Source organism: Zingiber officinale, chromosome 1B (genome assembly GCF_018446385.1).
Source record: "Zingiber officinale cultivar Zhangliang chromosome 1B, Zo_v1.1, whole genome shotgun sequence".
Classification (NCBI taxonomy): Eukaryota; Viridiplantae; Streptophyta; class Magnoliopsida; order Zingiberales; family Zingiberaceae; genus Zingiber; species Zingiber officinale.
The window spans coordinates 122,746,703-122,773,874 of NC_055986.1; the positions used below are offsets into that span (position 1 = coordinate 122,746,703).

General features: G+C 41.2%; 1 protein-coding gene across 1 annotated transcript; it reads left to right on the plus strand.

Annotated features, from left to right (window-relative positions):
* The first annotated feature begins 12,647 nt into the window (after positions 1–12,647).
* Positions 12,648–24,962, plus strand: LOC121976331 (uridine kinase-like protein 4). Its single transcript, XM_042528459.1, has 15 exons — positions 12,648–13,031; positions 14,188–14,356; positions 15,226–15,317; positions 16,323–16,392; positions 18,319–18,434; positions 18,831–18,927; positions 19,056–19,135; positions 19,691–19,885; positions 20,006–20,089; positions 20,167–20,227; positions 21,202–21,262; positions 23,451–23,544; positions 23,617–23,689; positions 24,228–24,310; positions 24,448–24,962. The coding sequence occupies exons 2-15, from the start codon at positions 14,203–14,205 to the stop codon at positions 24,595–24,597; spliced, it is 1,410 nt and encodes a 469-aa protein (XP_042384393.1). The 5' UTR covers positions 12,648–13,031; positions 14,188–14,202; the 3' UTR covers positions 24,598–24,962.
* The last annotated feature ends 2,210 nt before the right edge of the window (positions 24,963–27,172 follow it).

Below are 27,172 nucleotides of genomic sequence, written 5' to 3' on the forward strand. Positions count from 1 at the left end.
GGGGTCGCTCGGGTTCCACCCTATAAAGGCTTCTCTTCTTTCCTTCGCCTCACTTCTGCCCTCGCGTGCCCCCCAGTTCCTTTTCCTCAGCGCTCCGACGATCTTCGACGTTCTTCCCTCGATCCTCCTCTTCGTTGTAAGGCTCTCCTTCTTTCTCCTTTTGGTTCTTGTGTTTTCTTTGCATTTCTTTCCAGAGTTTTGGTCCTCGGGGCACTGTTTCGTTTGCTGTCTTCTTTCTTCTATCCTCTACCTTTCTTCGCCTTTTTTGATTTGGTCCGTTCGGACAATGGCTCATTCCTCTCAATCCCAAGACCAAACTCTCGGCCCGTGGTGTTACCATGGAGTCACACTTCGATCGACGTGACGCTGATATTCTGATAAATAACTTTGACATCCCTTCCGACCTCGAAATTATCTTACCCACTCCTTTCGCTCGGCCACACAAATCACCGCGCGGAGCCTTTTGTGTTTTCCGCGACCAGTTCACTACCGGTTTGTGACTTCCAATTCATCCCTTTATCATTGACGTTTGCAATTTTTTCGGCATTCCGCTCGGAAGCCTAGTTCTCAACACCTTCCGCCTTCTATGCGGCGTTGTCGTCTTATTCAAAATCCATAACATTCCCCTCCGACCGGAGGTTTTCTACTATTTCTACTACCCTAAACAGTCTGAGCCGGGCACTTACATGTTCCAGGCTCGGCCCGGTTTAGTTTTCTTCAATAAACTACCTTCTTCCAATAAGCATTGGAAAGAATTCTACTTTTATATTCGCCTTTCCGAGCGGGCTCCCTTCCGAACCCAATGGCAGACCGGACCGCCAGTCTCCCCTGAGCTCAAAAGGTTCAAGACTAGACCGGACTACCTTCATGCTGCCAACATGCTGGCTGGTCTGAGGGTCGACATCAACAAGTTCTTACCAGAAGGGGTGATGTACATATTCGGCCTGAGTCCGATCAAGACCCCCCTCTCGAGCGGCTTCGGTAAGAATCTTACTTGTACATTTGCCTTGATTGCTAACTGATTTTCTTCTTTTTCCTTTGCAGCGAACATTGTCATGGAGTCGGTGATGGCTGGCATTTTGAAAAGGAAGGCGACGACGCTCGAGGCCGCGACAGCCAAAGAGATGGAGACGCTTGGTATCCAGCCGATCGGTTCTAATGAAGAAGAGAGCGAGACAAATGCGGGGGAGTCGGCTGCTCAGGCTTCTCTCCCTGAGCCAGCGGCTGGCACAACTGCTAGTCGAGAGCCTTCCGTCCGGGAGGGAGGCTCTGCTCAAGAGGAAGAGTGACCCCCCCGACAAAAGCGGTGCCGCACGGAGACACCACTTCGCTCGGCTACATCTGCGGTCCATCCTTCCGAGCGAACCACCGCTGATTCTCGAGGCAAAGCTCCAGCGGTAGAGGCGATATCGTCCGATCGGACCCCATCGCAATTGGACGCGTCGGCGGACCCTCTTGAGGCCGTTCCTGTCAGCGTCCTTCCGCCTGCTCCCCGTCGCAATTTTGTCCCAGTTCTCTGCGCCGACTTCCGATCCTTCTCCGGCTTCCGTCCAAATGACCCCCGGTCGGTGCCGCACCGTCCGGGTCTCCCTGCATCTCCCCACCGAGGAATTAATGCCCGAAGCCGATCGGCCTACCACGCCCGAGCACACGATCACCTTGAAAGGGCCTATAGCCGAAATGTGGGCCACCGCTCGGGCGCGTGTGGCGATGATTCCGCTCAGCAATCTGGCCAACAGCCACATGCAGCAGGCCACTGGGGTAAGCGTGTTCTTTGAAGTCCTTTCTGCATTCTTTCCGATCGGCTATTAAGAATCTTGCTTATTCCAGAGATGGGTGGAGGAGATCGCTGTCTGCAACCGTCTGGCGATGGTGGACGAGGAGCTAAAAAGGTTAAGGAGCTCGGGTGGCGCTCCTTCCCAAGGCCCATCATATGCTGAGCTGCAGAAGGAGCTTAAAAAGACCCAAGAGTTGTTGGAGGCCGAACGGAAGAAGGCGGCCGACCAGACTCACACTCTGGCCGAACTTGATCGCCTGAACAAATCACTGGATCGCAAGATAAGCCTGGCCACCGAGCGGAAGAAAACGGCTATCTCTGATCTCGAGAAGAAGAACGTAGAGGCTCGGGGCCTGGAGCAAAAAGTGAAAGAGATGATGGAGAAGCTCGATGGAGAGAAGGCGGGCCGCTCGGCCGATGCAAATAAGCATAAGGAAGAGCTGAAAACTCTACAGGAGTCCTCGCAGCCTCCCAAGCGGCCTTCAAGGAATATCAAGACGCTGAGCCTAGCCGAGTCGCAACCCTAAGGCTGAATTACATCCGTTCGGCTGAATTTTCGGAGAAAGTTTGCGAGCGGATGTACATGGCCTTTGAACTTGCCATGAATGCCACGACATAATACTTGAAGTCCAAAGGGCAACTTCCCGATTCCGCCGTTATCCCCGCTCAGGACCAGGCAACACTCCTCAACAACATCCCGAAGGATCTCTACGAGTATTTAGAATAGAAGCTTATATGTAATCTGGCCGCTCGGCTAAAAACAATCACTTTTTGTAATTTGGCGGTTCGGCCTTAATTTCTCTAATGATATGCTATCCCCTTGTTTGCTTTTTTCTTTTACTAATCAATATGCATACCATCCGCTCGGCTTGATACGTTCTGTTTTGCAAACAGGATTTTCGCTAGATGTTCGCAAGTGTTTTTGGCTACTTGGCCGAACGGCCAAACGACTCACAAGTCGACCTCTTCCGTCATTATCTCGACGGTCTTCCGGCCGGAGGGTTTATAGTCGCCGGCGCGACTCTTGATTTTTAACGTCGGAGCTCGACGGTCTTCCGGCTGGAGGGTTTATAGTCGCCGGCGCGACTCTCGATTTTTAACGTCGGAGCTCGACGGTCTTCCGGCCGGAGGGTTTATAGTCGCCGGCGCGACTCTCGATATTTAACGTCGGAGCTCGACGGTCTTCCGGCCGGAGGGTTTATAGTCGCCGGCGCGACTCTCGATTTTTAACGTCGGAGCTCGACGGTCTTCCAGCCGGAGGGTTTATAGTCGCCGGCGCGACTCTCGATATTTAACGTCGGAGCTCGACGGTCTTCCGGTCGGAGGGTTTATAGTCGCCGGCGTGACTCTCGATTTTTAACGTCGGAGCTCGACGGTCTTTCGGCCGGAGGGTTTATAGTCGCCGGCGCGACTCTCGATTTTTAACGTCGGAGCTCGACGGTCTTCAAGGCTAATTTCAACACTGCCGTTCGGCGAAGGTTGCCAAATGCGTTTCTTATCATTTTGCTTCCTGCATTAAAAGAATACAGGCAACCAAGAGATACACAAAATGAATTACATCAGCGCACCTCTCACCCAGCTCTGTACGGCTGGAGATGATTTGCGCTCCATGGTCGATCCAGTTGTCGTCCGTCTTGATCCTCCAGATAATAAGCACCCAAGCGGAGCTTTTCGATGACTTTGAAGGGACCCGCCCAAGGAGCCTCCAGCTTGCCAACGTTCCCGACCGGCTTTACTTTCTTCCATACTAAGTCGCCAACCTGGAACGCTCTGGGAATCACGCGCCGGTTATAATTATGCTTCATCCTCTGCCGGTACGCCATCAGCCGGACGGACGCTTTGACTCGCTCTTCATCGATCAAGTCCAACTCCATGTTCCTCCGCTCGGCGTTATCATCATCATAGTTCTGGATCCGGACGGACTCGACACCGACTTCAATCGGGACCACTGCTTCGCCTCCATACACTAAATGGAACGGCGTGACTCCCGTTCCCTCCTTTGGGGTCGTGCGGATAGCCCATAAGACGCCCGGCAGCTCGTCCACCCAACTTCCTCCTATGTGGTCTAGTCGGGCTCGAAGAATTCTGAGTATTTCTCTGTTGGTTACTTCCGCTTGGCCGTTACTCTGGGGATACGCCACGGAAGTGAAGTGTTGCTCAATGCCATAACTTTTGCACCATTCTTCGAGCTGCTTCCCGATGAACTGCCGCCTGTTATCAGATACCAGCCGACGAGGAATGCCGAACCGACAGATTATATGCTGCCAGATAAACTTTTTGACCATTTACTCTGTGATCTTCGCCAGCGGCTCGGCCTCCACCCATTTGGAAAAGTAGTCGACCGTCACCAGTAAAAACTTCCGCTGACCGGTCGCTATAGGGAACGGACCCACGATATCCATTCCCCACTGATCGAACGGACAGGAAACTGTAGATGCCTTCATTTCCTCCGTCGGTCGGTGGGAGACGTTGTCGTACTTCTGGCAGGAAAGGCACGTCACGATGGTCCGAGCGGCGTCTTCTTGCAGTGTTGGCCAGAAGTATCCAGCCAGCAGGATCTTCCTAGCCAGCGATCGTCCGCCCGGATGTCCTCCGCACGATCCTTGGTGCACTTCCTGGAGGATGTACTCCGCGTTTTCCGAGCTTACACACTTCAGAAGTAGGCGGGAGAAAGCCTTCTTGTATAGTTGGTCTCCAACAAGTGTGAACCGGCCGGCTCTCCTCCTCAATAGCTGGGTTGCCTCCTGATCGGACGGTGTCGCACCCGAGCGGAGAAACTCCATGATGGTTGTCCTCCAATCGCTCGGAAACTCGAGGCCCTCCATCCGATCGATATGCGTCACCAGGGATACTTGCTCAATTGGCTGTTGTATGACGACCGGTGATATTGAACTTGCAAGTTTGGCTAAATCATCTGCAGCCTGATTCTCCGCTCGGGGTATCTTCTGGATAATGACCTCTCTGAAGTTGGCCTTGAGCTTTTCGAAGGCTTCAGCGTAAAGCTTGAGCCGAGCGTTGTTAATCTCAAAAGTGCCCGAGAGTTGTTGAGCGACCAACTGGGAGTCCGAATGGATTGTCACCCGACCGGCTCCTACATGGCGGGCTGCCTGCAAGCCGGCTATGAGGGCTTCATACTCCGCTTCGTTGTTTGTGGCTCTGTATTCCATCCGGACGGCTAGATGCATCCGTTCTTCTTGTGGAGAGAGCAATAACACCCCAATTCCGCTTCCGAGCCGAGTGGACGATCCATCCACAAAAATTTTCCACATAGCTTCAGGCTCGGGCTTTTGCACCTCGGTAACAAAATCTGCCAAGGACTGCGCTTTTATCGCCGACCGGGGTTGATACTGAATATCAAACTCACTTAACTCCGTTGTCCACTTGATGAGCCGTCCTGACGCTTCTGGGCTCAGCAGCACTCTCCCCAATGGGCTATTCGTCCGGACGATGATTGTATGTGCTAGGAAATAAGGACGAAGTCTCCGAGCGGCGAGGACCAAAGCAAAAGCCAGCTTCTCGAGTCCGGTGTAGCGAGATTCAGCATCTTTTAAAATATGGCTTAAGAAATACACAGGTTCTTCTCTGCTCGCCCTCACTATTGCCGAGCCTACTGCCTGCTCGGTTGAAGATAAATAGATACAGAGCGGCTCACCCATAGCTGGCTTGGCTAGCACGTCAGATATGCCTTCAATTCTTCAAACGCCCGATCGCATTCCTCGTCCCAATGGAACTTAGTAGCTTTGCACAGGATTTTGAAAAAAGGGAGGCTCCGGTCGGCAGTCTTGGAGATGAATCTGGACAACGCAGTTATCTGACCGGTCAGGCGCTGTACTTCCCTTAGATTTCTTGGGGGCGGCATATCTTGCAGCGCTTTGACCTTGCTGGGATTTGCCTCTATGCCCCGCTCGGTCACTATATAGCCCAAAAAGCGCCCGCTTTTTGCTCCAAACAGACACTTCTGAGGGTTCAGCTTAACTCCATACTTCCTCAGTGTTCGGAAAGTCTCCTCCATGTCTTTAAAGAGATCGGCTGCTCGGACGGACTTGATGAGAATATTATCCACGTATACTTCTAAGTTACGTCCGATCTGCTCCTTGAATACTTTATTCATCAAGCGTTGATAAGTTGCTCCTGCGTTCTTCAATCTGAACGGCATTACATTGTAGCAGTAAGTGTCGTCGGCTATGACGAAGCTTTCTTTCTCTTGATCCTCTCGGGCGAGCGGCACCTGGTGGTAACCTTGATAGGCGTCTAGCATGCATATTAACTCGCACCCGGCTGTGGAGTCCACCAGCTGATCGATCCGAGGCAGAGGGTAGAAATCTTTTGGGCATGCTTTGTTGAGATCTCGGTGTTAGAGTGTATACTAAAAGCCTAGCTTTTGGTATAAACATTTATCTAGAAATAAGAATCACATTGGTCAAATGTCTACATTTATGATAAATGTAGTTGTTCAATTAATTTATATTGTAGATAACACGGTGTGTGGTGTCACACACAGAGGATCATGTTATCAGTACCTTATAAATTATAAACAGTAACTCACGACCATAATGGAAAGGAACAAACCATTGGAAGGTCGTAGTGTAATTAGGTATTAGTTTATCTTAACTATATAATTACACTAGTACACTTAGAGTGTATTGAGTAGGACCATTAGAGGTCGTTTCTTTTATACTGACTTTATAAAGAAACAAAGACCTCAGTTATTATGGAAGTGTGTGCTCTTAATCCTAATATAATAACAAGCACATATATTTGATATTTATTTCTTTAATTTATCAATGGGTGAGATTTAGTTCGATGAATCAATAAGCTTGATAAGTTGGGAAATGATATCACTTATAGTGTGTATTGTTGATTATAGAAGGAAACTGTGTCCTAGTGATCTAGATTGAGAATGTCCTCAAGAGGAGCTCATAAGGATTGTCATGTTAAACCCTGCAGGTGGACTTAGTCCGACATGACGATAAGGTTGAGTGGTACTACTCTTGGACTAAGATATTAATTAAATGAGTTGTCAGTAACTCGCTTAATTAGTGGACATTTGACATCTTAAACACAGGGAGACTAACACACTCATAATAAGAAGGAGCCCAAAATGTAATTTGGGATTGGTGCGGTAGTTCAATAATAGTTCTTTAGTGGAATGAATTATTATTGATGGAATTAAGTTGTGTGTTCGGGGCGAACACGGGAAGCTTAATTTCATCGGGAGACCAAAACCAATTCCTCCTCTCGGTCCCTATCGTAGCCTCTTGTATATAGAGATTTATACCCACCACATACCCACCTTCTTACCCAACCAATAGGGGCTGGCCAAGCCTTAAGGTTGGCCTTAAGGTGGCCGGCCAATAGCTTGGAGCCCAAGTTTAGGTGGTCGGCCACATCATATTAAAAAAGATTTTTTATTAAAATTATTTCTTATGTGGATATCATAGTTTTAAAAGAGAGTTTAAAATTAAATCTTTCCTTTTAAAGCTTTCTACAAAAGATTAAGAAAAGATTTGAAATCTTTCCTTATTTGTAGATTGAAAGGAGATTTTATTTTTAAGAAAAACTTTCCTTTTTAACCATGATAATAATTTAAAAGAGAAGTTTAAAAATTAAATATTATCTTTTATTAGTTTCTACAAAAGATTAAGAAAAGATTTGATATCTTTCCTTAATTGTAGATTGAAAAGAAATTTTAATTTTTAGAGATAACTTTCCTTTTGGAAATTATCCACATGTTTAGAAGAAGAATTTTAATTTATAAAATTTCCTTTTTATTAACCAATCATGAAGGGATAAAAATTATTGGAGAAATTTTTATAAATTTCTAGAAACAAATTAGGAAGTTTTAATTCTTGTGTGAATTAAATTTTCCTTGTTTTGGGGAATTAGAAGTGGCCGACCATTATTATTAAAAGAAGAAAATTGTTTTTTAATTAAAATAATTTTTCTTTTTTATGACAAAAGAATTAAGGAATTTTTTATTAAAATTTCCTTATTTGTCAAGATCAAGGATTATAAAAGAGGGGGGTAGAGGTGTCTTCACGGGTGATCAACTCTATTATTCTTCTCCTCTCTTTTCCTCCTTGATGGCCGGCCCTAGCTTCTTCCTCTTCTCTTCTTCTTATGGCCGGCGGCAACCTCTCTTGGAGCTCTTGATGGTAGCCGGTTCTAGCTAGGAGAAGAAGGAGAGAAAGGTGGTTTTGTTTCTTGCATCCCTTGGAGCTTGGTGGTGGTGGCCGGACCTCTACTTCTCTTGGAGAATTGTGGTGGCCGAAACTTGCAAGGAAGAAGAAGGTGCTTGGTGGTTCTCATATCGGAAGATCGTTGCCCACACAACGTCCGAGGTTAGAAGAGGAATACGGTAGAAGATCAAGAGGTCTTTTTAGAAGATATAACTAGTAATTTTTCCTTTCCGCATCATGCTAGTTATTTATGGAAATAATACCAAATACAAGAGGCTTACGATTCTAGTATTTCGAATATGTTTTTCGAAGTTGTGTTCTTTTATTTTTCTTTTCCTTGTGATTTGATTGTTCTTTTTGGTTGACCTAAAGTTATTTTAGGAAATTAAATATTAGCTTTCCATAAAAGGTTTTGTCTAGTCGGTGGTGGTTGTTCCCATATCCAAGAAGGCCATGTACCTCGCCACGTCAGTACTGGGAACCAATTATGGAAATTAATATTTAATGGAATTAATAACTTAGGTGATTTGGATCAAACGTGTTAAGTTCCGCAGGAGATCCAAGTCTAAATCTTAAAGAACAAATAAATTAAGTTTTGGATCAAACGTGTTAAGTTCCGCAGGCGATCCAAAATTTAATTTAAAAGAACACATGGTAGCTAGGAAAAGGTTCAGACCTTTGTACAAAATTTTTGTACAGTGGAACCTCTAGGTTTTCCGAGTAGCAACCAACACTCGGAAATCAATTCAAACCCTCCATTTGTTGCCCGGTTTGGAGACTAGCACCACGTTCGCCAACCAGCTCGGAAACTGTACTTCACGTATGTGGCCGGCCTCCAGGAGTTTCTCGACCTCCGCTCGGATGATGGCGTTCTGTTCGGCGCTGAAGTCCCTCTTCTTTTGCTTCACCGGCCGAGCGTCTGGTCGGACGTGAAGCTCATGTTGTGCTATTCTTGGCGAAATTCCCGACAGCTCATGCGTCGACCAAACGAAAACGTCACAATTTTTCTGAAGACATTTGATTATCTCTTCTTTCTGGCTTGTCTCCAGATCGGCCGCGATGAAGGTGGTTGCTTCCGGTCGGGTCGGGTGGATTTGCACCTCCTCTTTTTCTTCATAAACCAAAGAGGGTGGTTTTTCGGTTATGACATTTACCTCGATCCGCGGCGTCTTCCGAGCGGAATTAGCTTCGGCTCAGATCATCTCGACGTAGCATCGCCGAGCCGCCAGTTGGTCTCCCCATACTTCTCCAACTTTATCTTCGACCGGGAACTTGATTTTCTGATAGAAGGTGGAGACAGCCGCTCGGAACTCACTGAGCGCCGGTCGCCCCAAGATAACGTTGTATGCAGAGGGAGAGTCAACCACAACGAAGTTTGCTGTCCGCGTCCTTCTGAGCGGCTCTTCTCCCAGTGAAATAGCCAGTCGGACCTGTCCGACCGACAGAACTTCATTGCTCGTAAACCCGTAGAGGGGGGTTGTCATGGGCAGCAGCTCGACTCGATCAATTTGCAGTTGATCGAAAGCCTTCTTGAAGATGATGTTGACCAAGCTGCCTGTATCAACGAAAATGTGGTGAATAGTATAATTAGCTATTACCGCTTTGATGAGGAGGGCGTCATCATGTGACACTTCGACTCCCTCCAAGTCCCTGGGCCCAAAGCTGATTTCGGGCCCGCTCGCCCGCTCTTGGTTGCAGCCGACCGCATGGATCTGGAGTTGCCTGACACTTGCCTTCCGTGCTCTGTTGGAGTCACCTCTGGTCGGCCCGCCAGCGATGATGTTGATTTCGCCACGGGACGTGTTGCTTCTATTTTCTTCTTCCCGAGCGGACGGCTTAGGCTGCTCCCTAGACACCCTGGGATAGTCCTCATGCCTCTGAGGATGATGCCACTCGGGAGACTGTCGCTGTCGCCTATCGGATATACGTCGATCGGCTTCATGGTGTTGTTGTCGCCTGTCGGATGATGGTGAGCGACAACGACTACTCCGAGGCGCGGGGTGGGCGATCAGGGGAAGGCTTCGACAATCTCTTGTGTTATGCGTGTCGGTCCGGTGGAACGAACAAAACATCGGGGTCCATTTCTTTTTTGGTTTAGGCCGTTCGGCAGCTACCTCTTGAACGACGTGGGACCCTGCGTGATGAGGGCGGACTGCTTCAGCTCGCGGTCCTCTGGGCGGCTGGTGACCAGTGTGCATCTTCCGTTCGGCGGGGGCCGACCGCTCGATTGGAGCTTCTTTCCTTCGGGCCGCTTGGGCTTCCTCCACATTAATGTACTCGTTGGCCCGATGTAACATATGATCGTAGTCTCGAGGCGGCTTCCGAATAAGCGAACGGAAGAAGTCACCGTCCACGAGTCCTTGCGTGAACGCGTTCATCATCGTTTCTGAGGTGGCCATTGGAATATCCATGGCCACTCGGTTGAACCGTTGGATGTAAGCTCTGAGCGGCTCCCTTGGCTCTTGCTTAATGACGAATAGGCTGACACTGGTCTTCTGGTATCACCGACTGCTTGCAAAGTGGTGGAGGAAGGTCGTGCGGAAGTCTTTGAAACTTGTGATGGATCCGTCCGGCAACCTCCGAAACCACCGTTGCGCTGATCCCGAGAGAGTGGTAAGGAACACCCGGCACTTTACTCCATCTGTGTATTGGTGTAAGGTAGTTGTGTTGTCGAACTTACCCAGATGATCGTCCGGGTCGGTGGTTCCATTGTATTCCCCGATCGTCGGAGGAACATAATGCTTTGGCAGAGCATCCCGCAGGATGGCCTCTGAAAATTATCGGTTGATCCGCTCGGGGGAGGCGTCCGTTCGGGGAGCCTTGCCTTTTCTGTTGTCTCGTACGGGCGCCTCGTCAGATGAAGATCCTCGATCACGGTGAACTGTTGTGACTTCAGGAGGCGTACGGAATAGGGCCCGATGAAGTGGAACCGTGGCGGGCGGTGCTTCCGCAGCTTGCGCTTTCTGCTTCTGTTGTTCCACGAGTTTAGCTGCTCTTGCCTCGATTAGAGAGTCGAGCTCCTCTTGGGAGAGCATCACGGTGTGTGGTCGTCCAGCTTCGTCCATTGATTCTGCTCGGATACAGGTGCGTTCCCACAGACGGCGCCAATTTGATCCTGTCCGAACGCTGAATCGATGGATGCTGGGCACGTGGCACTCTCCGAACTGATGACATGGATCTCTGACCGGCCATATGGAGCTCCGGCGAACTTGCAAAGAAGTCGGGCCGGGAAGGGGTTCCCGGCGACAACCCTCCGACGCTCAAGTCAGGCAAGGGGAAACTAAGGAAGTGGCTTCGAAGATCCAAGATTACGTACCTCCGGTGAAGTATGAGGACCCTTATATAGAGCTATGAGGAGGCTGATGCACACATACCGAGGCGAATACGTGTCCTCTTACCATATCTCAGTATGAGCTTGTCAGAGGAGCTTGCCTGACACCATACCGCTACAGTCCAAGCATCTCTCTGATGGGACGTCAGAACCTTCTGTCGTAAGGTTCAGCATAGGGCTTGGTCACTGGACATGCTTGTTGTCAGAAGATGTTTCCCGATGTTGCCCTTGCCCTTTTGTCTCTTCTGCTCCTGCGCCGAGCGTCCGACCGGACGTAGGTACGGATCCGCTCGAGAGATTCCAGGTCGGGTGCTCGGGTGCCCGGATGAAACTATTCACAACATTACTGCTTTATGCCTCGGCCTAGCGGGCTACTTATACCCGCTCGGCCCGGCGACCTAGCTTACCATGAGCGTCGGAGACCCGACTCCCCGTCGGGTTATCTTCGCTTCTGCTTATACCCCGTTCGGCCGGTCGGTCCCCCTTTTCCGGTCGGCCTTTTGACTTTTGACCTCCACGTGGCGTTGACTTCCCTCAAAGGGGGGTCCCCCGTCCTTACTACCGGATCAACACTTTCTCCTCATTTTTTTCTCAATACATTTTCTCTCTCTTCATCCTCTTCCATCATACTTTCTCTCACATCATATTTTCTCTCTCATCTTCTTTCATCATGCTCTCCTATCACACTTTCTCGCTCTTCATTCTTTCTCATCACATTTTCTCGCTCTTCATTCTCTCTTATCATACTTTCTCTCTCATCATTTTCTTTTATCATATTTTTTTCTTACATTTATCTTTCTTTCACATCTAATTTTTTTTCTTATTTTTTTTTAAAAATAATTTTAATAAAAAATATATAACTAATCAAACATTATTTAAGAGTGACTCATATCTATTTCCATTTCATATATAATAATTCTTATTACAATTTATATTCCTAAGAAATAATCAAATGCCCCCTTAATTAACTCGAGAACACAGAGGACAGTTTGAGCTGCAGATGGTTATCCTCGATGTCCTCAGCCACGCTTTCGTGACTCAGCTCCTCGCTATCCTCGGGACCCACCGATCTGCTTTCCACCTCACCGCCGCCTCCGACGGTTGCGTCTCGCCCGCGCGCCGTGCGTTACTTCCTTTCCGCACACCCGAACGGCGTTTACGAACGGTCACAAAAAGTTAAGCGCAGGCGAGGAGCCGGCCCGGCCCATACCGCTTTCTGCGTCCGTCGTCCCGGTCGACTCTCAACCAGGCTTCCTGTGCACATTGGAGTGTAGCAGTCCAAGCACTCTTGCAAGTTCTCACTTAAAATATCGTTTGATGACTTGAAGGCGTCAATGACCTCCGTGAGATGATTCGTCGCGGGACAGCTGGCGGTATTTCAATCGTATTGGAAGAGCGCTGTACAAAGAGAGAAGCACGATAGCTCTCGCATGGCGGCTTGCTAAGTTGCTAGGGCGCACGTTGGAAAGTTCTTAGGTCGCTCTCTCTTTCAGGTCTTCCGTCGTAATCTCTCTCTCAATCATTCTTAGCTGGCCAAATCTCTCTTCTTCTCCTGCAATCTTTGGCTGAAGGTAAAGTTTATGGTGAAAAATCGAAGCTCCAGTGCTTGGATCTAGAGCTTGCTGGCGAGGGAGCATAGGCTCTTTACCAGGTTCCTTTCTTTGCCGTCCCTAATCGTTCGCATTGGATCGAAACTTCGCCGCGTACGCTTGACGCGAGCAAGTTCCGGCGAGTGCTTCTGCTTGTAGGTTTTTTGCTCTGTATAAATCCCTTATTTTGATTTCTTACCAGTTTGATGCAAGGAAAAAACTGAAGTTGGTTTTGTTTTTTTTTTTGGGAGACGGGCCATGGTCTAAGCTTCATCAAGATGCCCTCGTTTCCATTCGGAACTTTTTAAGTACCATAGACGTTTGATTCATATTCCCGGTGAACTGATTGATGCATCTCATATTTTGCCTAATCTGCATATTAGACCAGAATAAAAAGGAGTGAGGTAGTTTACATAAAAAAACGGCGAGGCCTCGACCTCATTAACAACGCAAAGTTATTTTTTTTACCAGGGAGCAACGCGAAGTCTCTCATAAAAAAAATCCAGTAACGCAATTTCTCCCTAAAACGTGAATAAAGATTTTGTTTGTCTTGAGCATCTCAGAATTTTTTCAACCATTTGCTGTATTCTTTATTCCCTTATATTCCTTTTTTTTATTAGTATAGTGACCAATGCTTATGTACTCGTCGGGTCATAATCACACATTCTGTTTGTCTCATAGTCTTGTAATTTGCATTAACAATGCACATATGCACGTCAGTCTTTTAAGCTTGTCTCTGTCTAGATAATCTTAGAGTTGATGTTGCTTCTGGGCTGAACATTTTTAAGTTCTTTTGAGTACTTAATGCAAACAAGGAGTTGAAGTTCAAAAGTTTTAGATTTTTAGAAGTTTATTTTGGTAAGATCTATTCTTTAGGAGAATGTCTCAAAGGTGGATTCCAAATTGGTAATTGTCCTATTTAGGACGGTAGGAGTGTTTTTCTAGAAGGTTAATTAGCTTGGTTTATTTCCTATTTTGTTGTTATATTTATTAGCTAATTTGGTTGAGTCCTTTTAGGAATAGAATTACTGCCATCCTTGTTTTTAATTTATTTTCAATTTTGTTTAGGGTGAAGTGTATAAAAGAGATGCTAATGCCCTTTTCTTCTTTCAAGTAATAAAATTCCTTTTTGTTTTATCTTTGTGTGAGATCCTTCTACTTTGTATGTGCTATTTATCCACCTTGCTTCATGAATTTTGATATCAATTCCCTGCGTGAGTTCAATTTTTATTTAGATTTGGTGCTGCATCAATACTTTTTTACAACACCTTATAGTGACATATATATTTTTCTTAATTTTGTGAAATATAGTCTATAAAGCCTGTTATGGGTTCTAAGTCAGTGGAGGAACTGCTACAAAATTCAACAGGGGTGCATTTTTCTGGATTCCACGTGGATGATTCAAAAAGAAGAATTTCCGAAGAAAAGTTTGAAGCTGCTTCTGCAACTGAGAATGGATACAAAGAACCATTTGTAATAGGTTAGTTTATATAAAATTTACTCGTTACTTTTTCTGAATAATTCTGAAATCGATTGCCTTGTTGTGTGTGATATATATTGATCATTTTATTTCACATGCTCCTTCGTTTCCTAAAAAATGTATCTATATGTGTGAGAATGTTTTTATTTGCTACGTGAGTTAAGACTTGGCACGTTTAGGATGGGTTAGTGAATGCAAGATATCTTGATGTTTGCTATGATGAGTTAGTTGTGGAGGTTGGACATCATACCTGCTGAGTTCTACAATTCATGACAAGTTCCCTTAACGTACTCAAAGTGTACATTTTGCATATCCTTTTTTCCTAGATTTCTGTCAGTGTGGACACAATTTCTAGGCTGCACTGGGGTTTACCAAACTAGTAACTATTTCAGTGTGGACAAGATAAACTTCTAATAGCTCAGTTTTAGTTTAGAGCTCTGAGGTGATTAATTGGAAGTATTATGGTTAGTCTAAGGAGGTTTAAGCCCAATAGAGATAATACATTTAGAATTTTAATTGACAGTAAAATTTCTAACATTCACAAATAATTTAACATTGTATTGATTGCCATGGAAATTTGACCATTGTATTTTTTATTGCAATATTCAATGAGCTGCACATTCTCAATTCTGCTGATTTTCTGTGACCTTTCACCGACACAATGTTCTTACATGTCCTTTTGCCACACCACTTTCTTATGAGTTTTGACAATGATATATTTTAAGGATAGATTCATCCAAGTTATTTTTTTTTTCATTTAACAAAATGATATACCACATTGCTTTTTTGGGTTCTTTTATATGAAGTTTCAGTTTTCAGATTTGCCATAGTTATAAAACTAAACTTGTTATATGCTTTTCCAAACACAGGTGTTGCTGGTGGTGCGGCTTCTGGAAAGACTGCAGTTTGTGATATGATCATACAACAACTTCATGATCAACGAGTTGTCCTTGTTAATCAGGTAGACATAATTCTAACTGGATTTTTGCCTACTCTTTTAATAGCTTTGTGTCTATCCCACTTTGGATACCATATTAATAACCATGTATTCATAATATGGTTTCACATATATGGCTGTAGTTATTTACTTAAGCAAATGCAATTATTCCTTCCCGCAACTTGGCACGAAAGAAGATTTTTTCTTTCTTCTAATTCTATCATAATTCTTCAAATTTTGTTAGAGGAGAGGCAGTGTGTTTGATTTAGTGGGCATGATTGTTCCTCAGCGAATTACAGTTTTACCATGGAGCTGTTTTGTGCATCCTCATCTGCCTTCTTGCTTTTGCCATAGGTACGAAAATTAGCACTAGCCAAACTTGTAAATGTTTCCTTCTTCAGATCCTCAGTCTTCCATCCTAGCACATATCAAGATTCCTTCATCAAGCAACAACGATGCTTCTCTACCCACCAAACCTCAAATTAACGGGCTTTCTTTGGGTGGGACTAATACTCGATTTCAATTTGGTTCTTCCATCAATGTTTACCTCATTAGGAGTAGAAGGATCTCTTTTGCTTTTGGTTCTACATCAATCTAGCTCTTTCTGCTTTTATCTCTTAGCAGAGATGATCTTAATGACTACAAGTGATGAATCTCTTAGATAATTTTCTGTTACCGGCGAAAAAAAAAAAATTATTTAGTAGATCAGATAATCTTGAATTTGTTCCATGGAAAGTGAAAATCATGTAGGTAAGTAAAAATTTTGTTCCATAAATTACAACTATTAGTTTTGGGGGGGACTTATTAATTTTTTTGCTTCATTTCCTTTCAAATGGTTAATGTCTATGAGGTTAACCTGGTATCCTTGAGTAGAAAAACAAATATGTATCTTGAAATCATCTAGTGATTGTTTAAGAGTTGATTGCACGTTTTATGTCATCTAGATGTTTCTATGTGAGGACAAAGTAAGACCTATGCATTCTCTGGCAGCTACCGAAATTAATTTTGTAAGTGGGTACAATATGGCAGGAATCATTCTATTTTGATTTGACAGAAGAGGAGTTGAATCATGTACACGAGTATAACTTTGACCATCCAGGTAAAACAATCTTGTTTGAACTGTTTGAAAGTATGGTTGTGTTAGTTACACAAACATTTCTGATTTTGCAAATTTTTAATTGGCTCATTGATAACTAACAGTTGAGTTTATTTGTTGACTGAATTTCATGGAGGATATCTTTGATTGGTCTGGTTTGTAGCATGAGTATGATTATAGATTTTATTTTTTCTACCAAAATTTCACCTCATGAATGCAAAGAGACTTTTTTTAGTTTGTGAATTTTGGAATTTGGAGGAAGAATTCTTCGAATTTCTTGTCTTGTAAACATTAGTTCCATGCCCATTACATTCTTGTAGTCAGTCACTTTTATCATCCTTTTTACTTGAACATGGATTCACTGCAATAGATTACTTAGTATTACAGCTCCTCTAGCTGATGCTTTAATTAAAGCCTTCTGGCCTCTACTTGTTTTGAATTTCTTATGTTCTTTTATCTGTGAACTGATGTAATAAACTCCGAGTTTGATGTTGAACAAGTTTTTGCTATCATATTCTATTTAGATATGTTTTTAGCAACAATAAACTATATATCTGGCAAGATTTAGTACCTGATAGGTCTGTAGCTAACCACAATTAAATTTGTTTTGTTGTCATTGGTTCTATTCCAGTATTCTAGTTTGCATGTTTGATATAAATCATTGTTTTATCTTTCTATGAATTTGTTAAGTACTTATGGTACTATTAATTATTCTTTATTTGGTATCAGCCCATATTAGTATTAGATACAGATTGGTTGCTAGTCTTGAATATGATGACTTTAGGCTTATAGATACCTGAAATGGATACAGCACGATAGTTAGTCATGGTGTTTTTTTTCTGCCAAACTAAAAAAAACAAAACATTATATAATGCAACTACATCAAAGAACAACCGCAAATAAATTCCAACCCTTTTGACCTTCTTTCATCATTTAGCTATATTTTAATAATACCAAGGTTATTAGTTTTTTAATTCAATTTTCTTTGAATCTTCGGATTAATTTCAACTGATTTATTTCATCTAATTATACTTTTAATATGATATCAACATTGGTTGGACAATAACACACATGGTGACATTAAGGTGATAACGCTCACCCCAAACGCTCCTCACAGCCCGTCCCCAGGTTATGTGATGGGAGGTAAATCATGGTTGACTACTAGCCCAGGCAGTGATTCGTGTATGGGGGAGGGCAGGAACTGACTACTAGCCAGGAATTGACCTCCATACCTCATGGTGGTAACATCCCATACATTAGCCAACTGTCCGTCCCGAGGGGACAAAAGTAATTGGACAATAACACACATAGTTATACAATTGTTTTATGCAAAATTTGTTTTAACCTGGTGTTACATCAGTAAATGATGATCACATAAAATCCTTGAAGTTCTCTATTAGTACGACTCACTTCTTAGATTTTATAGCACCATTTTGGAGCTTCAATTATTTGTTTCCAAATTATGTCATTGAGGATAGAGAATTAAGCTCATTCAGAGTTGTATGACAGAATTAAGCTTATTCAGAGTTGTATGACTTCTACTTTTTAGAACTGACAAAATAATATGTTAGTGAGCATCACATTGGTTTAGCTGTAAAAATAAACCACATATCAATAGGCTAAGAAGATTTGCAACATCAATAGTGCGGCAATTTGTTTTTCTTTTTAACTGTAAAATATGCAGGCAGCAGGTTAATTGCTGTTACAGTTTAACATGAGCCTGGCAGAAGATTTTGAGCCATATTATTAGTTTTTATTGTGAATGTTTCATAGATAAGCATGTTTCTTCCCTCATAAGGTTTTACCTCTAAGATCCATGCATAGAAGAATACTCTTTGAGAGCTAGTATAGTTTTGCATGCTAAGGAACTTCCTATTTCTCCTCAATACTATTCCTTATGTTCTATTAATTTATTTCTTCTTGGTTCAGATGCCTTTGATACTGAAAAACTACTTTGCTGTATGGAGAAGTTAAGGCAAGGGCTGTCTGTTGATGTCCCAAACTATGATTTCAAATCTCATAAAAGAAAATTGCCAGCAAGAAAGGTACAAATAATGTAGTGAACATGTATAATGGCATTCCTATATATATATATATATATATCGCAGGTAAAGTAATTGCAATTCAAAATTCCAAGAAGCTTGAATCATTGCCAGAATTTTCATGCGGCTAAAAAAATTGAGCTATATAAGAGCCCTTCAAATTACTTTCATTAGTTTTATTTCCTGAAGTATAATACATTTAATTATGATGCTATAAGATCTGATATCTTGTAATTTAAATGTAGTTATAATATTGATGCAGTCTAGTTTTCTTTACCTACTCATCCTTTTCATTTTTATATGACGATATCTTTGCTTCTTTTTTTTTTCTATTTTTTTTTACAAAGAAGGTTACACTTATTAGCACATTAAACCCGGCCTTAAATAAATCTTTTTCAGGTTAATCCTTCTGTTGTTATAATTTTGGAAGGAATTTTAATATTCCATGATCCACGTGTTCGAAAAATGCTGAACATGAAGATATTTGTTGATACAGGTTAAATTCTTTCTTGTTCTTTCTATAAATAGATTAAAATCTTTAAAGTGGCAATAGCTTATATATTTGTTCATTTAATGCGTTTCTATGCATCTTGACCATCCTTACATGTGGAAAATCTATTTTAGATGCCGACGTAAGGTTAGCAAGGAGGATAGGACGTGATACTGTTGAGAATGGAAGAGATCTCAAGACAGTTTTGGATCAGGTTAGAAATTTCTAAAGCTTTGTCCTACTGCATGGATACTTTGGAAAATGGTAATGAGTTGCAATGACAATCATGAATTATATCTGAGTTTTTCTAAGACTGAATGCCTAGTTACCGCCCTCGTATGAATTCTTATTCAAACTTCATCTGTCTCAATGTATTCCTTTGTTTCAGTGGAAGACTGAAAGTGCATCCAGTTTTGGGGAACAAATAGTTTTTGTCAGAGTTAAAAACATATCTTAGGTGAAATGAGTTTCCCTTTTGAAGAAATATTCTTGAGCCAAGTGGATATAATATAATTATAATAAAATAAAATAATTTGATATTAACATCATACTAAATAATAATAATAAATTTAATAATTAAAATAGTTTTTATTATATTGAAAAACAAAATATTGAAGAAAAAATGATAACTATTGTATTTGAAAATAATAAATATCTATATCTGTATAGTATGTTTTTGTAAGATTCAGTATATGGATAATTTTTCTGCATAGTAGTTATTGTTTTTTACCTATCTTATATCAGCTAAATCTGTAGTTCATTGATGCAGTACTCAAAATTTGTTAAACCTGCATTCGATGACTTCATACTCCCAACAAAAAAGTACGCTGATATTATCATTCCTCGTGGTGGAGATAATCATGTCGCAATTGACTTAATTGTGGAGCATATCCGTACAAAACTCGGTCAACATAATCTCTGTAAAATATATCCAAACCTGGATGTCATCCAGTCAACATTCCAGGTAATTCAAATAAAGTTTAGTTATGTCATCCACCAATTTTCTCTTGAATTGGTCAGATTCGACCCTTCCAAGTTCTAAATAGTTATACACATGAAAAGCAATTCTGCAAATACTCTGCAGATCCGAGGTATGCATACGCTCATTCGTGATGCCAAAACAACCACACATGACTTCATATTTTATTCTGATCGGCTGATTCGCTTGGTAGGTAAAGAATATCTCTGTTATCTATTCATTTTTCCTTCATCTATTCTGAATAGTCTATTCTTCCATTGCATTAGGTTGTTGAATATGGTTTAGGCCATCTCCCATTTAAAGAAAAGCAAGTGATTACACCAACAGGTAACTGTTTTCTTCAGGTGTTAGGAGACTAGCATGAACATTTTTAGTTTAGGATCTAAATGACCTTGAGACATTACTTGGAATGCTATATGATTGCTGTTCTATTTTATTTGATTTTTTTTTAAAGAGTTATTGTTGGATGCATCTAATATCAAAATGGTTCGACTGAATTCCTAATCATAGCCATTCTCTTGTTCTCTGCAATTACGTTTTGTATCCTCAAGTGAACTAGATCTTGATAACTTTATTACTGGATCAACATATTTTCTTCTGAAGCCCCAATGATAACTGTGGTTAGACTGAAATACTTTGGCATTTCTTTAAGAAATATATGAGCAAATCCTTGTGTATGAAAAAAATGTAACATAATGATTTTATACCCTCCTAGGCGCATCAATACAAAGTAATGATATTGGACAAACTTGTGATTTCATATAGTAGGTCTGTGGGAATATAGAAGGTGTTACTAATTCACCTCCCACTTTACTCCGCAATACTTCTGGAATCTTTCCATATTTGGACCATATACGGTGCTTATAGATCACTTTAGGTCAAATTTACTGCCCAATCTTGCATAAGCATATGTTTGTGACGGCACTTTGATTCACTCATGGCTGATTTTGATATATACTTGTACTAATTGCCAAAGCATAATGCATCATTCAATCTCTTTCGATCAACTGGTGTTGATTGACAAAGGCATTAACTGTAAAATCTATAGGTTTTTGAATGTTTGGATATGCCTTTTTTATTTCCACTCTTTTCTGGAGGAAATCCTTTCATTTCATTTCTGGTTTTCTTCTCATGGAAACATTGATGAATAATAGATGCCTTAATCCTTGCACTGGTTACTCAGTGATAGATTGAATCAATGTCTTTACAAATAGTTTTTTTTTTTCAAAATTTTATTTTATTTTTTATTTTTATCTTGTGTGCCTGTGTGGAACAATTGGCTCATAATGCTGTTTCTGCAGGATCTGTTTATACAGGGGTTGAATTCTGTAAAAGATTATGTGGTATTTCCATTGTGAGAAGGTATAATTTCTCTGTTGCCTGTAACAAATTGCTATAAACATTTTGTTCACAACATAGTTTGTTGCTTCTATGTTTTAATTATCTAATCATTGTTGTGGATAGTATTTGAGATAGGAGAGGGAATAATGGCTTAGCCGCTATCACATAAAGACCTTATTAAGTGGAGGTATAGTGCACATCACATCAATAATTTATTTAAAATAGTCTATCATTATAAGTGTAACGGGTTTGAGTCACGGAGGATAGTGCTGCATATAATAAATCCAATGTGGACCGCTCTTCTCCGGGACCCGCAGTGGCGGGAGCTTCGTGTACCAGGTTGTCCTTTTAGGCTATCAGCATAAGTGTAAAACTAGTCTAACATTTTCCTAAAGTTACAGAGTGAAGATATCAATTATTTTCAACTTATTATGTAACTTTATGCACCAAGTAGAGGCTTACTATGGCTATCAACACATTGGTATATGATAATCAAATCTCTATACGCTAATGCACTGATGAAAGACAAGGTTGCTACAAGTGCAGATTGTTGCTTTATTTCACAATGTAATCATATTTCTGAACTGCAAAGGAAGCATAGAATCAAACATACATCAAATCACACGGCAAAATGGAAACTTACAAATAATCAAGCATATTGAATACACTGCAAATCAGAAGCATATGAATAGTGGAACATATCAATAAGACAGAAACACATGAATGAATGAATGTATCAAATACGAAAAGATGCATGAGATATCTCAGTCCAAGGACCTCCACATTCAGAAGCTCCCTCTCAAGTTCACATTTGAGGGGGCTGACATCGAGCAGCATGGTCTTCATTACAAAGTTAGGTTGTGGAATCCACTACTATGGTTATGCAACACATGAAAAGGGGTGGTGAGCCAGTGAAATAGGTGGGATTAGGTTGCTTTGATACCAAATGGGGAGAGGGAAAATAATGATTTAGCCTTGCCATTGAATAGAGCTCCACGATGTGTAAAGAGGTGTATACGTCAGTCCAGAGGACTGTTCTTTTTAAAAGAATCTAGCAATATAAAATACAAAAGTATTTTGGTACAATTTCCGATCAAAAGCGTAGGAAGGTTTTTTAGTTTTTTTAGTGCATAGATTGAAAATAATATTTTATATTTTTGTGAATTTGTCTGTCTGGCAAACATAATCATGGCCTTTTGTTGTTCTAAAAATTTATTTTTGGTGTTTTTGTTGTCCTTTTTTTTTCATGTGATCTTGGACACATTTCCATCCACATGCTAGGATCATTTTACTAGAATCAAAATCATAGTTCAACATACTGCTTTTCAACATTTTCTTTTATTGCTTTTGACAATAACATACATATAGTCCTCAACAGTTGTCTTTCCTCTTCAAAGCTTACATAATTTGTTGCTACAGACAATAACATGCTAATTGTTCTAAATGGTTGTATTTTATGTTTAAATTTTAGTTAGCATGCTGTTATACAACATGTGTTTGGTTCTTGAAAATTGTCCATTTTTACTTTTCATTTTTCACCAAATAAAATCTGAATATTGAAAAAAATATTGATCATTAATAATAAATTCAAGTCACAAAAAGTTAATTATAGATATTATTTCTAATTTTTATTTTTAAAGCCTATTTTTGAAAAAAATGAAAAATTGAAATTTAACCGAACCAAACAATATATAAGAGTTCTGCTTCTTTGTTGTTTTAGTTATGTGTGGATGTCCAGGATTTAAATACTGTTCCTTTTAGTATGGCACGGCCAAAACACATTGTGCTACATGTAGAGTGAAACCAAAATAGAATCGACATGGGTGAGTCTTACCTCAGATCCTCAACCACGCTGCTGCTCATTGTTGCTAGTCAACCTGTGAACCTGAGGCATGAACCAATGAAACTTTAATTTTCTTGTCCCTATCATTCCTGAACGTGGTTTTCTATTCTGATCGATGAGATAAGCTCTCCTCTTCGTTCCAGCGACATGTGAGTGGTGCCATCGGCACCATGTCCTCAACATGCCAGTATGACATTGCAATTGGCTTGTTCTGTCCGGGTATCCAAACTTTAACTGAGAATGAGAATTTTAAACCTTGGTCAAAATGATTGCTTTCAAACCCAACCAATCCCCACTAGTGTTTGAATTGCTTGTTTCTTTGTTGCTACATAGATGGTAAAAATGCTGATTGATAATCATTTTCAGTGGTGAAAGCATGGAGAATGCACTGCGGGCTTGTTGTAAAGGGATCAAGATCGGAAAAATCCTTATTCCCAGGGAAGGTGATAATGGTCAGCAGGTTTGCACAGAACTTCTCTATCCTCTAGTGGCTATTTTCTGACTGATGTTTTAACTATGTGCCTTTTTTTAGTTAATTTATCACAATCTCCCAAAAGATGTTGCAGATAGGAATGTGCTTCTTCTTGATCCCATACTAGGCACAGGTTGGTTTATGTGATGTAGATATGATATGTTGCATATATAAATTACTATTTTTTCTAATTTTCAGTTACACAAATCCCTATTAGCTTAGTTGAGTTGACCAATTTTTCATTTGTAATTTTCAAGTCCATGGTTTGTTTGGCCTGTTTTTGGCCCACAAATTATACTGACAAGTGTTGGCTGGAATAGGTCAGCATGGATAAAATATCTACCCTATATGTCTTCTCAGTATAAAACAAGTGAAACAAGAGGGACATGCCATATCAAACAATTTATAAACTGATCAGTGTAAGCTGGATTGATTTAGATTGATAATAACTATCCATGTGCCTTTGTGGTATAAAACAAGAGGGATTTGGAATATCCAACACCTTTTATGCTGGTCACTGTTGGCTAGGCTGGAATAGCTTCAAATATACATTGACACTAATCTTAGGGCATCTTTGCTAACTTTTCACATTCTGTGAGAATGATTTATTCTTCATTTCTCTGGTGCAAATACATAAGACTGTGTTTCAAATTGATTATTTTCCTTTACAGGGAACTCGGCTGTCCAAGCTATTTCCTTGTTGTTAAAGAACGGAGTACAAGAAAGCAACATAATATTCCTCAATCTCATTTCTGTAAGTCTCAGCTATTCTTCTAAATCCTACTTATTCCTATTGTCATATTGCCCACATTCCTTTTATCCCTTAAAAGACTGGTATGATGCTGACAAGAAAATCTATCGTTATCATTATGATTTCATTTATGTTGCTAGGCTCCTCAAGGAGTGCATGTTGTCTGCAAAAAATTTCCAAGAATCAAGATAGTAACATCTGAGATAGATTTTGGTTTAAACGAAGACTTCCGTGTCATTCCGGGAATGGGAGAATTTGGAGATAGGTACTTTGGGACAGATGACGATTAGGAGGCAATGTTATCAGTTAAATTCACAAGGAACCAACCCAGTAAGTTCGCCCTCCATGAAAAGTTCTTGTTCGAACACTAGCAAGGTTCCAAAATATGTTTGAAATTGCAAACATTGGAAGGGAGACCTAATATCTTCTGCAGGTATTTGAATAGTTTGTTATGAATGAACAATGGTAGGAGTTTAGTCCTTCGGCACCAGTGATTTTTGGCATTTTTATGCTTAGAATTTGAGACTTAGTAAAACTCGAGCATTATTGGACGTTTGAGTAAAATAGTAATTTGAGTATTATTAACGGTAGAGTTGAAATGTAATAGTTCATTGTAACGTGCTCGAATATAATTAACTGGTATTGATTCCTTGTCTATCGTATGCAACCATGTTGGTTCACATCTGTATCATCATAATCTGCATAGTATTGTCCTCTCGGGATGGACTAGTAACTAGCGTATGGGGTGTTGTCATAATAAGGTCTGGGGTCAAATCCTGACTAGTAGTCAGGTTCCTGTCCTCCCCTATGCACTAGTCATTGTCTGGGCTAGTAACTCCTGTGATTTACCTCCTTCGTGTTGGCCTAGGGGCGGGTTGGCGGAAGCATTGGGGACGAGCGAATTGCTTTTTGTCACAATAATCTGTATAGTATTGGTCCGTGTGCATCCGACTAGCGGAAGGAGGGGGTGAATAGTCTTAAATTAGAGTTATTTTTTTTTATTTTTGAATCTTTAGCAAGGATAAATAATTAAATAATTACAAGTAAATTAATCAACAACATAAAAGAAACAATTAGATGGTTGTTAATTTAAGATAAGTGAAAGTTCTTAATAATCTCTTTCCTGAAAGGTCGAGAAATTTTTTTTCATACTTGAAAAGTTCACAAATGAGTAAGGAAATACAATGCTCCCTTATTCTAATTCCTAGTTCTAGGGGATTTTTTATAGCCTTCTGTATGTTATCGTTGGTTTTTGTTGGTTAGAGGTGCCTTCAATAGGAGTGCCTCCAATGGGAGAAAGTTTATGGTGTGTTTGGTTTGCACCGTTTTTGTTTTCATTTTCTAGAAAACGCGCGTTTTCTAGAAAACAGAAAATGATTTTTTGTCATTTTCTGTTTTTCTAGAAAACGATAGTCAATTTTTTAGAAAACGCGTGCGAAAAAAGCAAACCAAACACCGTTTTTCAGAAAACACGCGTTTTCCATAAAATGAAAACGGAAAACGCGCCTACCAAACGACTCCTTATCCTCTTCTCAACGGTAGCCAATGCCTACTATTCACTCTAGGGTGCCTCCAGCTTCGTCGAAGGCGTCTCCAACAAAAGGCACGAGGGTGTCCTCAGTCATGCGAGAGGGTGCCTCTAAGTCCATCTAGTTAATCGACCCGAAAAAAATCGGGTTCGGGTTGGGCATTTTCGGGTTCGGGTCGGGTTCGGGTTGGAGGGTTGGAGAGTAAAAAAATTTCGGGTTGGGTCGGGTTGGGTTCGGGTTGACCCGGGTTGACCCGGGTTGGCTTAAATATAGGGTTTTGTGGGTTTTTTTAGAGTTAAATCAAATTTTATTTTAAAAATTTAGATGTTTTTATGTATATTAATATCATGTTTGTATGATAATGATGGAATATTGAGATAAAAGTGAAGAATTATAGGGAAAATAGCCCAAAAAAGTCGTTTTGAATCGGATTTTCGGGTTATATGGGTCGGGTTCGGGTTGATCGGGTTGGTCGGGTTCGGGTTCGGGTTGAGGTGTTTTGGGTTGAACTCGGGTTCGGGTCGGGTTCGCGACCCAACCCGACCCGACCCACCCGAATTGACACCCCTACATCTAGTTAATCTTTAAAAGGTTATCTCTTCCTTACGCTCGCTTGGGTGATCATTCTATCGTTCAAAGTTGAGCTCATCCGAATCTAATTTTGATTTTCTCCTTAAGCAGATTTCCTCCTCGATTTGCCGTACCTCGAATGTGTCATGCACTTTCTTTTTATCCGTCAATGTACTCTTCTGCAGTACCTCGTCCTTCGGATACACCGAGCTTGTCTATTTCATTCCCGTGTTATTTTTCTTGTTAGCTGCGTTTTTCGTTCGATTTTTTTTATTTCTAAGTTTTTGTACATTTAGACATAAGAATTAAATACAACATGATCTAATTTAAATGAGTTGATCACATTAAAATTAATATAGAGTAGTTTTATAATGTTATGTTTAGATTATTCAACAATCTAAATCTCGGAACAGTGATAGAAATTAATTTTCACTTCTAGTAACAAATATTCCTAGTCACACGAGTACAAGCTATTGTTCCAATGCCACCGAAGTTTATTTTATTTCACTGATTCTGGGATTAATGACTGCAAATAGGCAAGAACTAAGCCTTCACCACATATTTTAGATTACAGGCTCATTCTGAGACAAATTGGAGGCTTGAGTAGTCTAAATTTACTCGTGTGTGAGATTTTAGTTTGCAAGCCAACGCACCGTAGTTTGACTTTTTGTCAGAAGATCTGAGCACAGATCTGCGGATAGAGAATCATTCATATGGGTCTATTTTAATAAACTCTTATCATTTAAATAGATAGAGTCTATCATAA